The sequence below is a fragment of the Pongo pygmaeus genome, chromosome 19 (genome assembly GCF_028885625.2).
Source record: "Pongo pygmaeus isolate AG05252 chromosome 19, NHGRI_mPonPyg2-v2.0_pri, whole genome shotgun sequence".
In the NCBI taxonomy this organism is placed as follows: Eukaryota; Metazoa; Chordata; class Mammalia; order Primates; family Hominidae; genus Pongo; species Pongo pygmaeus.
In genome coordinates this window covers 17285578-17298290 of record NC_072392.2, presented here as the reverse complement: position 1 = coordinate 17298290, position 12713 = coordinate 17285578, and the positions used below count along the sequence as shown (strand labels likewise).

The window sequence follows — 12713 nt, the reverse complement described above, 5'->3', positions numbered from 1 at the left end:
TCAGTGGGAGTTTGCCAGGTCTATTGGCATGCTTTTAGCTGCTAGTAACAGACAATTAAAATCACTCCCAATTTTCCCTCCAAAACATTGCCACTATTTTGGAGTTTTCTTCCAGATATATGTGTGTGTATGTGTATCTCATAAGTTTAAAAAGTTTTAGAATAGACCGGGTGCGGTGGCTCATGCTTGTAATCCCAGCAATTTGGGAGGCCATGGAGGTTGGATCACCTGAGGTCAGGAGTTCGAGACCAGCCTGACCAACATAGTGAAACCCTGTGTCTACTAAAAATGCAAAAATTAGCCAGGCGTGGTGGCGGGTGCCTGTAATCTCAGCTACTTGGGAGGCTGAGGCAGGAGAATTGCTGGAACCTGGAGGTGGAGGTTGCAGTGAGCCGAGATCACTCCATTGCACTCCAGCCCAGGCAACAATAGCGAGACTCCATCTCAAACAACAACAAAAAAATTTAGAATAATCTTGTACGTGTTATTAACTTTCGTTTTGCATTTAACTTTTTTAAAATGATTGAACTTTTCTCAGCATATTCTCATCATTAAATATTATTTAAAACATTATTTTAAGGTTAGATAGTATTTTATCATATAAATAATTCATATTTACTAGTCTCCTGTTGTTGAACATATATGTATTATTGAACCTTTATGTTCTTTCCAGTCTTTCAATATTCTACATACTTTCTTTCATCTCTCTTATTACTGATTTAGGAAAAATTCCTAGATATTGAATTACTGAGTCAGAGCATAAACATTTTAAAGACTTCTAACATATCCAGCCAGATTGCCCTTCAGAAATATTATACCAATTTGTTCCAGCAGTCATGAGAACACGCACTTCCCTGAGCTCTTGCCAGCGCTTGATATTACATTGTTATTGCATTTCAATCTGTTAATCATTTCTTTTTCTTTCTTTTTACCCTTTTTGCTTGGAAATATCTTCCCTAGCCCAAGATTCAATAAACAATAACTTTTCTCATTTAAAAAAATAATTATCTAATCAGTCTAGAATTTTGGTTTCTGATATAAGAATCATGATGATTGTATGATATTCTGCTCACCAACCAGAGCAGTGCTGGAGAGGTGCAGAGATGGCCTCCTGTTTCCTGTTTCCTCCAAGTTCTGGGTCTGTGATTTCGGGATCTGCTGTTGAGAGAGGTTTAAAACATCTTCCCACCTTATTTCATGGACTGTCATTGTTTCAAGAAGCAAATTATACCATCAGCTCCAGGAAGATTTTTCTCCACTGCTTCATCTGTCTTAAGATCAGTCCATTGCAACCTGATTCTGCATTCTGCCATCTGATGGGCTTCATGGTGGGTCATGTGAGGAGTTTCTATCTTTGTCTGTGTTCTAAATTTGCAGGTATTTTATTTAAAGTATGGAAGCAATTTTATTAGAAGTTACTAGCCAAGCTTTGCATTTGGTTTTAATATCTTGTAGAATAAGATTACTGTCCCTTTTTTGCTTTAAGATTCCTCATTACTCTTTTGCATAATGTTTAATCTCTCATGTGGCCCTTTTTGAAGTTCTTCCCCAGTCCCTCATCTGTCTCTCTGGTATTTTGATTGGCATTTGCATTATACATATTAATGAGAAGTAATTTGGTATTTTTTAAATGTCTTGGTTTTTCTTGATCATAAAATTATATGTTCTTTACAGAAGATTTAGAAAATACAGAAAAGTATAAAAAAGAAAAGTATTACCTTTAATCTCACCACTTAAAGGAATAAAACTGCAAACATTTTGCTGTATGCCCTTTCAGACTTTTTCTTAGTTTATACATGTTTAAGCATGCATAAAACTTGCATTGATATGATTATGATATTTCATCTTCGTATCCAGAAGAATAGAGTATGTCTTTCCACATTCCATTACAAAGAACCAGTTGGATTCATTTATTTATTCCACTGCTAATCTGTTTTTATTAATTCTTGTATTCTACTTTTTGGACATTTCTTTGATTTCTTACTAGTTTCTTGAGTAAAATTCTTTGTTCATTTCACTTTCTTGATTGATAATGAAAGCATTTAAAGATATGAATTTGACCTTTCTTGTAGCTTTGGCTAAATAGAGACAATAAAATCTAGAAACTTCTGAAATAAATTAAACCTAATTTAGAGAAAAAAGAAAGTGCATTTTCTGTAGAGTACAAGGCACAACATATATATTTAAAATTAGGCTGTTATTAATATTATAAAATCAAGTTATACATATATTCCATATCTTATTGCATGCAACCTAGAATTATCAAATACTAACAGCAGGACAAAAAAGTCCTCACTAGTAATTTTAGGTGAGAGTTTGAGGTAAAGATGTGGACATGATATCACATAGGGTTGCTTTCATATCTGTCAAGACCCTAGGTCTGTGATTTTGTGCTTTCTTATATGTACAGAGACTGATTTGTAATTGCAGTGAACTTGTAACATACTACTCTTCCTGCCCTTTTACATTACCATAGAAAAAGCAAAACCCAGACCTAATCAAACTGATAGCTTATTGTATCTCTACCTCAGAATATCAATTAATCCACCAGCAACCATGATGATATGGTTTGACTGTGTTTCCACCCAAATCTTATCTCAAATTGTAATTCCCATGTGTCAAAGGAGGAACCTGGTGGGAGGTGACTGCATCATGGGGACAGTTTCACCTACGCTGTTCTTGTGATAGTGAGTGAGTTCTCACAAGATCTGTTGGTTTTATAAGTGGCAGTTTCCCCTGCTCTCCCCTCATGCCTTGTGAAGAAGTTGCTGCTTTCCGTTTGCCTTCCGCCATGATTGTAAGTTTCCTGAGGCTTCCACAGCCATGCAGCATTGTAAGTCGATTAAGCCTCTTTTGTTTATAAATTACTCAGTCTCAGGTATTCTTTATAGCAATGTGAAATGTACTAATACAGGAAATTGGTACCAAGAGTTTGGAGCACTGCAATAAAGATACTTGAAAATGTGGAAGCAACTTTGGAACTGGGTAATGGGCAGAAGTAGGAACAGTTTGGAGGGCTCAGAAAAAGACAGGAAGATGTGGGAACATCTGGAGCTTGCTAGAGACTTGTTGAATGGTTTTGAACAAAATGCTGATAGTGATGTGGACAGTGAAGTCGAGGCTTAGGTGATCTCAGATGGAGATGAGGAACTTATTGGGAACTAGAGCAAAGATCACTCTTGCTATGCTTTAGCAAAGAGACTAGTGGCATTTTACTCCTGACCTAGAGATCTGGGTGAACTTGACAGAGATGATTTAGGGTATCCGGCAGAATAAATTTCTAAGCAGTAAAGTGTTCAAGAAGTGACAGCATGAAAGTTTGGAAAATTTGCGGCCTGACCATGTGGTAGAAAAGGAAAACCCTTTTCTGGAAAGAAATTCAAGCTGGTTGCAGAAACTTGCATAAGTAACAAGGAGTCAAATGTTAATTGCCAAGACAATGGGGAAATATCTCCAGGGCATGTCAGAGATCTTCACAGCGATGCCTCCCATCACCCAGGGAGGAAACGGTTTTGTGGGCCAGGCCCAGGGCTGCTCCTCTGTGCAGCCTTGGGACATGGTACCCTGCATCCCAGCTGCTGCAACTCCAGTCGTGGTTAACGAGGCCAAGGACAACTTGGGCTGTTGCTTCAGAGGGTGCAAGCCCCAAGCCTTGGCAGCTTCCATGTGGTGTTGGGCCTGCAGGTGCACAGAAGAGTTGAGCTTTGGGAGCCTCTGCCTAGATTTCAGAGGATGTATGGAAGCACCTAGATGTCCAGGCAGAAGTCGGCTGCAGGGGCAGCGTCCTCATGGAGAACCTCTGCTAGGGCAGCATAGAAGTGAAATGTGGGGTTGGAGCCCCCATACAGGATCCCCGCTGGGGGATGGCCTAGTGGAGCTGTGAGAAGAGGGCCACCATCCTCCAGACTCCCAAATGGTAGATCCATCAACAGCTGTACCATGTGCCTGGAAAAGCTGCAGGCACTCAATGCCAGCCCGTAAAAACAGCAAAAGGGGCTATACCCAGTAGTGCCACAGGGGCGGAGCTGCCCAAGGCCTTGGGAGCCCACATCAGAATGCCCTGGATGTGAGATATGGAGTCAAAGAAGATCATGTTGGAGCTTTAAGATTTAATGACTCCCCTACCAGATTTTGGACTTGCATGAGGCCCGTTGGTCCCTTTGTTTTGGCCAATTTTTCCCGTTTGGAATGGGAACATTTACCCAATGCCTGTACCCACATTGTATCTTGGAAGTCACTAACTTGCTTTTGATTTTACAGGCTCATAGGTGGAAGAGACTTGCCTTGTCTCAAATGAGACTTTGAACTTGGATTTTGGGTTAATGCTGGAATGAGTTAAGACTTTGCGGGACTGTTGGGAAGGCGTAATTGGTTTTGAAATGTGAAAAGGGCTTGAGATTTAGGAGGGGCCAGCAGCAGAATGATATGGTTTGGCTCTGTGTCCCCACCCAAATCTCATTTTGAATTTTAATCCCCATGTGTCGAGGGAGGGACCTGGTGGGATGTGATTGGATCATGGGGGTGGTTTGCCCCATGCTGTTCTCATGATAGTGAGTTTTCATGAGGTCTGATGATTTTATAAGTGGCAGTTTCCCCTGCTCTCCCCTCTCTCTGGCTGCCTTGTGAATAAATTGCCTGCTTCCCCTTTGCCTTCCATCATGATTGTAAGTTTCCTGAGGCCTTCCCAGCCATGCAAAACTGTCAGCCAATTAAACCTCTTTTGTTTATAAATCACCCAGTCTCAGGCATTCTTTAGAGCAGTGTGAAAATGAACTAATATACATGAATTCAAATGATAATACTTAAGAGACTCATGTCTGAAGGGTAACAGGAGCAGTTTTAGAACAAAACTGTAATGAAGGATCTAAAGTGCTGTACTGGGTTCTCTTGACTTACCCAGTGAGCAATGTTATGACCTTGGGCAGGCCCCTTTACATTGTGCAATGTGGAATTGAAATGCGATGGTGGATGCAATCTTGTCTTGAACCTAATTCCATGGGAAGCATTTAACATTTCATCATGACATATGTTTGTTGTAGGCATTTGGTACATACCTTTTATTACTTCATGTAAGTATTCTGCTAAGAGGGGTTTGGTTTGTTTGTGGTGTTTGGTTTGTTTGCTTGCTTGCTTTTTAGAGAGACAGGGTCTCATTCTGTCACCTAGGCTGGAATTCTGTGTTGTGATCCTCACCCACTGCAGCCTTGAACTCCTGGGTTCAAGCGATCCTCCCACCTCAGCCTCCTGAGTAGCTGGGACTACAGGCACATGCCACCATGCCTGGTAAATTTTTTAATTTTTTTTAAGAGATGGGGTCTCACTATATCAAGCTGGTCTCAAACTGTTGGCTCCTAGCAATCCTCCCACCTTGGGCTCCCAAAACACTCAGATTACAGGTATGAGCCACTGTACCCAGGCAAAAGATAACTTTTGAACACCAACTGAGGATGTTACTTACAATGAATCTTATCCTCATTCTCATTTACTTATTTGGATGGAGTTTCCTGAAATTTGTCTCACTATCATCTAGGATCCTTTTTCTTTCTCTAACTGGGAGATTGTGTCTGGTTTGGAAACTGCAAGCCCTGTTAAGGAAAAGGGAAATAGAACTTCACTATGTTGGTGACAAAAAGCCATTCCAGAGTTCTATGTGGACATAATCTTTTGGAAGGCATGATCAATATAGGGAGTTCCATATGATTACAAAAGTAGTTGGGAGGGGTCAAATATGTGCTCCCAAGAATGGTAAAATATGCTGCATCACAGAACCAATATAAGTTAGCCAAAACTATATTTTTTTTAATTTTTTTAAAAAGGCAGAATTGAAGTACCTGAAAAGAGACTTTAAGAGAGACAGTCCTAGGTCTGGGGGATTGTCCTCAGGTGGAGTTTTCAAGATGCCGATGAAAATATAAATTTTTCCCTTTACAAAGAGCAGAGTTTTTATTTGGAAATGCAGATAGAACTACTCCATAAGAGTTCATAAGATATCATAATTCCCTGAATCCTAAGGTCCATTTGGTCCAACAGAAAAATAGCGAGTCACAACAAAACTCTTCTTACCCAGACAGACCAGGTTCCTGTAGTTTCCCAATATCACACCCTTGTGCAAATTCCTTTTGAGGAATCCATTAAGTTCCACTCTTCCCAGATGAAGTCATCCCTGAATGTCACTGATTCCTAAGTATTCCATAACACATTGTGATGATACAAATCTATTCATTACCCTGGCCCAATGGGAGGAAAAATAAATGTAATGAAAGGAATATTCATGTAAACACAAAATGCTTATGTGGAAGAGAGCTTGCAGGTCATGCAATCAAATTCCCAAGAGGACATTTAAAAATTCTAAGCAAGGATTCATCTAATCTCTGCCTGAACTTCTCCAAAGAATTCAAATTCATTATTTCACAAGGTAGCCTACTCTATTTTCTAAAGCAGTTCGTTGTTAGCATAAAGTTTTACAATCTGAATAAAAATCTATCTTCAAGTAACTTTTAACAATTAGTTTATTATTTGAAGCCAAAAAGCATTAGTTTCTTCCTTCACAGAAGAGTTCTTTAAGAGTTTAAAAATTACTAAATATAAAATGCACACAAAATTGCCTATAACAAATATCACTACAAATTGAACAACAGTGTACTCCTACCAAAATTAAGAAATAAAACATTACCAATACCTTTGAAGTCACCTGTGTGTCTGTCTTTCCTGTTCTTTATCCCTGTAGAAGTAATAATCTACCCTAAATATTGTGTTAAACATTTTCTTTTTTTTTTTTAATAGTTTAACGAAATGTGTATGTTCCTCTAAACTTTCCTGGTGGCTTATTTTACATTCTGTTGTTTGTTGATAATGTTTTTAATTCCATCTATCCTGTCTTTAAACATTTTAAATATAATAATTTTAAATTTTTAATCAAATGAGCTCTGCCTCTGAAGTTTTGGGGGATATATTTCTGCTGTTTATTGTTTGTGCTGATTTTCATTCACAGTGTCTTACTTTATTATTTGTTTTGTAATGTTTAAGTTTTGGACTTCTGTTTGGCTCATCTTCATCTGTGGGGAATGTGAGGGAACTGGGATCTCCAAAAGACATTTGCTCAGTTTCTAATTTCAGAGTGTATTGAATAAATATTTTGAGTAATCTTTTTCACTGGAAATTTCTTTTTACTCCAGTCCTCCTGTGAATATCCTGTTGTTTTGATTACTCTTCAATGCCACTCTCCTTAGAAGATGTACCTCATTCCGTGTGCATTTCGATATGTGGAAGTGTGTTGGGAGGTGGGGTCCCAAAGTATTCATTCATTCTTCCTTCGTTTCATTCATTATGCAAGCAGTCTCCTAAGTAGGCACTCTGAGTGATAAACTCCATGAGACGTAGTTTCTATCCTCAAAAAATACCGCCTTTGGTAGGGATAAAGTAAATAGACCTTAATATAGCTCTTGGACGAGCAGCCCTTGAATAAGTGGTCAAATAAATTTGTTGCAAATAAATACTTTCAGTCATTGTGTTTTAAGAATTATCATTTGTATGCATTGAGGAGAACTTCTACAGCTATTTGTCTTCAGAAAGGTTTCTTCTTTGTATTTCGAAGAATTTTGGCCTTAAAATTTCCAGCTTATTTTCAGGCATTCATATCCATTCTACTTAATTGGCATTATAGTCATCAATTGTTGTCTCTTCCAACTCTGAGGGAATTGTCATAAAGGGAATTGTTCAGAAATATGTGTTTCCAAGCACTTGTTCACATAATTGTCTGGATCACATCTATCTGTTCTCTCAACGGCTTTCTTTAGTCGCACCTAAATGTTCCAAGACAAGGGTTGGGTCATTGTTTGTATCTCTAGTGCTATTGCTTTTGACACATAGTCAAGGCTTCTCAACAGAAGCGTATCCAATCGGAATTTTTTCTCACCCTCGAAGAGCCAATTCCTTCACTAACGCAGACAAAAGGGGCGGGGGCCTCAGGCGCTGAGGATTCTGGGCACTGTAGTTCCGACGCTCCGGCTGCGCAGGCGCAATGCCCTGCCTGGAGGCCGGCCCCGCCGAGCCGCCGCCATTGCTGGAAGCGTTCCCGCCCTGCTCTGCGAGTGCCCTCAGTTGTCCTCAGTTCGGCCGCCAGGTACTTGTTGTCCCGGGCGCCTAGCCTCGGTTGCCCGCCGCCCCTCCCTTGGCGCTTGGCTCCCGGCGGCGTCCGGGGCGTGGCCGTTCCCTCTAGAGCCCCTGTCCCTGAGCGGACCCGCCCACCCCTGAGAGGCGACTGGGGCTGGGCCTCCTTCCCGAGTGTGGGTTCAGTCTCCAGCTGGCCTCCCTCACAGGTCGGGCCGCGTGCCCTCTGCGGCCTCCTAGCCCGTGTCCAAACCCGGGAACCCCCTCCCTGCGGGCCTGGCGGCGCTGGGGTTAAAAAGAGCCGGGCGCAGGGCGGGTGGGCCCCTGACCCGACTTTCCCTGTCTTCCCAGCCCCGCGCCTTGCAGGCCCTGAGGAGGGCATACCCCAAGTGGGTAGAGGAGAGCAGTTAGGGAAAGAGGGCGAGGTTGGCAGGAGCATGTCCGCTCTGGCTTCTGAACTGGCAGGGATGGAACTGGGTTCCACATCGGGGGACCTGCGCTACTCAGTAACCGAGACAGCTTTTCCTGAAATGTAGCATTTCAAATACTGTAATCACCTTTTAATCACTTGTCACTTCCTGACATGACAATGGTGTTATTGCATTGGTTGGGAAATGCTGGACTGGTACATGGCGCTGAGATTCTCAGCAAAAACATGGACCCTTCATTATTTCTAAATAACTACACTGGCCAAGGAAGCAAAACAAGTAAAGTTTCTCCTGAAGTCTCTGGATACGTTTGCAATAGTTGGAAAGACAGAGCTTGTAAATACCTAGGGAAATTATAACTGGGGAATATTGGCCTAGATATCTCCTGCATAATGACAAACGGGACAGTAGAAACATATAAGGTGGCTACTGTCATGTACTAATAGCTGATTCGTTGTGCTCAAGTGACTTGCCTGTAGTCACAGTTCTACGGTAGCCAAACCAGGGTTAGAACCTGGGGATGTGGCCAGCCATTCTGGGATTTTATTCCTATTCCAGATTCCTATGTATATGTAGATACTTCTTGTCTGCTTGGAAAGTACAGAAAAGCAGAAAGAAGGGTAAACATCACAGCCCCAAGTCTCAGAGGTCTCAGTAGAATTTTGGGTTACTCGCAGTCTTTTTTTCTATGCATTATATTTGCACAATTGAGATCAAGCTGAATATATTAAATGTTAAATATTGTTTATTCTAATTATAAAACAAAACAAGGTGTTTATTGCAGTTTGGTTGTTAAACGTATGTTACCAGCATAATCTACATAATCTACATAAAGTATTGCCAAGGAGTTTATTAATATCTACAAATATTTTTTAAATGATGACTCAGCTCACTCTTGATAAATGTTAAAGATGCAGAAAACCATTACTCTAGACCTTCGGAATTGAAAATGCCTTATGTTGCTCTTTGTAGGTCTGCTTTAGCGTTTGGGGGTTGCGGGGGGGCAATATTCTTGGCTAATTTTTTTTCTTTGCAGCCTTGTAAAACTTGGGGGTCGGTGTATGGGCTTGGGAGGGAGAGTCAGTTTTCAAGCTCTCTGAAGTAATATGCAACATCATATATGCATGTGCATTATTTTGTGGACAAGGTCAGATTCTCAGATGGGTCCATACCCCCCCAAAAAGTTAAGATTTACTGGTATGCATAGATTGTGTAGTGGTGAGATCAGGGCTTTCAGGGTATCCGTCCCTAGAATAACGTACATTATACCCATTAAGTAATTCCTCATTCTCCACCCGCCTCCCACTCCTTCACCCCCCTCCCACTCCTTCACCCTTCAGAATCCCTATTGTGTAACAGGCAATATTTCTTAAAATATTACACTAAAACTAAAACATTAATTTAACATATTATATAATTAACATGTTAACATTATATTAAACTAAATATTTCTTAAGGTGTACTTGTTCAAGCTGTGTATTTCTGTGCATTTCTGTGCCTCACATCTAGAGATCCTAATTTTGATCTTGGATGGGGCCAAATAATTTCCTTTTTAATAAGCATATCCAGTGAGTTTTTTGCATTCTCAGATTTGAGACCCCTCTAATTATACATGCGGCGTTTTCATTAGAAAACAGGAGAGGAGTCATAATTTTCATTAGATTTGCAAAAGGCTCTATGACAGAAAAATCTAGAGAAACACTGGTATAAGGCAAAACCATTTACTGGTTACCTTGAGGCTTCAATACAGGAATCCCCTCAGACTATTCTTTCTTTACCTCTTTTATCTCCACACTGCACTGCTTTCCTCCCTCAACTTCTCATTGTTTCTCTTCCACCAAAACCTTTTCATTGTGCCTAGGAAAGCCCCAGTGTGATGAAACAGATCACTCTACATTTTTAAGATACTCACTTTTTTTTTTTTTTTTTGAGATGGAGTCTCGCTGTGTCGCCTAGGCAGGAGTGCAGTGATGCAATCTCTGCTCACTGCAACCTCCACCTCCCAAGTTCAAGCAATTCTAGTGCCTCAGCCTCCCGAGTAGCTGGGACCACAGGCGTGCATCACCACACCTGGCTGATCGTTTTGTATTTTTTAGTAGAGACAGGGTTTCACTGTGTCAGCCAGGCTGGTCTCGAACTCCTGACCTCAGGTGCTCCGCCTGCCTCGGCCTCCCAAAGTGCTGGGATTACAGGTATGAGCCACCATGCCCAGACAAGATATTTACATATTTTCTTGATTTAACTAACCCTGGTCTCCTCCTTGAGTTAATACATTAATCTGACAGTATATGTTTCAGTATACCCATATCTAGTTAATTTTTGTATCTCTAATATTCTTTTCATTCTTGATAACCTTGCTTTATATATTAATATTCTTGTTTTTCAGAGAATTATGGTTAAGTACTTCAAGTATCTTTTCAGATGAGCTTCTGATTGTTAGACACTGTAAGGTTAGATTAAGTTCTGCTATGTTTATTGAGCAAAGCTACTGAACGTTATGAGAAGCAAGGTGCACATTCAGGGAAGGAGCAGATTCCACATGTTTAAGCATAACAAAGGCCCTACTTGCAGGACCATATAATTGCTTATAACACTTTTTGCACAAGGTAGAGTTTCTCAAAAACTTAATATTTATTATGTCACTGCCCTCATGAATAAAGATTCATGAGGCTAGTATTACCATCCTAGAAGAATTTATATTAACAATCTGTACTGTTTGATATCCTACATCAGGCACTCCTGGTTCTTGAACCAAACTCAGCCTCAGTAAGGCCATACATATCATTAGCCAAAGGTAGAAAAGCAGGGCCCAAGTATCCCTGGAAAAGATCTCTGCCACCCTATTCCTCCATAGGATAAAACTTTTATTAGGTATATATATTTTTTCAATATAAAAAGACTATAGCTTAATGCTTTGTGCACTGAATTTCATGTCTCTTCTATTATTATTATTATTATTATTATTATTATTATTATACCTGCTTCCTTTTTGTTTAAGTTTGCCTGATATAGAAAGGATAAAGATCTATTTGAATATCAGATTGGGAGGGGTAAATCAAGATTTCCAATATCATTTAAATTTTGAAGTCATAGTGTTCTCTTTACATGAAACAGATCTCTGAAAATGTTAGGAAATAGACTCTTCGTGGGAAAGGCAAGAAAAGGAGATTCTTAGAATATTTAATTGTTAGATGAGTAAGTGATTGTGGCAAAGAAAGATTGAAGTATTTTTTCTCATACTTCACACAGCATGTTGATTCAGTGGAAAAGGTATGGGCTTTGGAATTAGATTGATTTGGGGTCATGTATCTGCATGGCCTTGGGTACTTTAATTTTTTTAGGCTCAGTTTCCTCATCTATGGAATGGGAATGTTATTCCTACTAGGTTGATGTGAAAATAAAATGAGAAAGTATTTTAAAACCTCCTTGTACAATGGCTAGCGTGTTAGTTGTGACTATAGTTAACAGTGCTAAAATCTTGAGCTCTGCCGGAGCAAGGGTCTTTGTCCCTTACTGATCTTAAGGGTTACTCTTGTGCTTTCTTAGGGAGGTCATGCTCACTTGTATGTCAGGATTCCAACTTGGTGAGTCTGAAATTCCCCAGGCAGGATTGGTTTCCATGGCTTATTTCTCTTCCTTAGGTATGTCTTTGCAAGACTCCACTCTTTCCAGAGAGGGGAAACCAGAGGGAGAGATTATGGCTGCTGTGTTTTTCTCAGTTGGACGCCTGGTAAGTTGGGATTCCCTGTTTTTGACCTACTATCTTGGTTTGAGAGCGTGTTTACTTTTCCTGAAGGCTCGTGGCTTCTCTACTTCCCCCGACACCCCTTCTGGGAGCTCAACTAAATAGACCCATGAAAATTGGGTTCACAGTAAGGGTAGTAAACTATGGGATGATTCACTATACTTACTTAACCAAATATCAGGACACATGATCTTTCAAAAAATATCTGAGCTGTCGTTAGTTATGACAGGCATCTTTAATTTTGATATTAAATTTGTATTGTTCCCAGGAAATTTCAGTTATTTATAGGACAGCAGAATGGAATATTTTTCAATTGGAAAATTTTATTTAGGAAATTTTGGGGAAAATATATGTACACAAACACATACCCCAGCCCTGATTCATAGGAACCATTCCCCTTGTGCCATTCTCAGTGATCTCTTTTCTACTCA

The 12713-nt window shown here is 40.1% G+C and overlaps 1 protein-coding gene across 4 annotated transcripts in view; it reads left to right on the top strand.

Moving 5' to 3' along the window:
* The first annotated feature begins 6784 nt into the window (after positions 1-6784).
* The window catches only part of ZNF624 (zinc finger protein 624), a 34434-nt gene continuing 28505 nt past the window's right edge, over positions 6785-12713 (top strand). For 2 of the 4 annotated variants that reach the window (XM_054457870.2, XM_054457869.2), the window contains exons 1-2: positions 6785-8122; positions 12179-12267. In XM_054457870.2, coding sequence (XP_054313845.1) covers positions 12181-12267 — 87 coding nt within the window. In that variant the 5' untranslated portion in view covers positions 6785-8122; positions 12179-12180. Of the gene's footprint in view, positions 8123-12178; positions 12268-12713 lie in introns of those variants that run through there. The other 2 variants (XM_063656601.1, XM_063656600.1) reach the window with 2 other exon arrangements.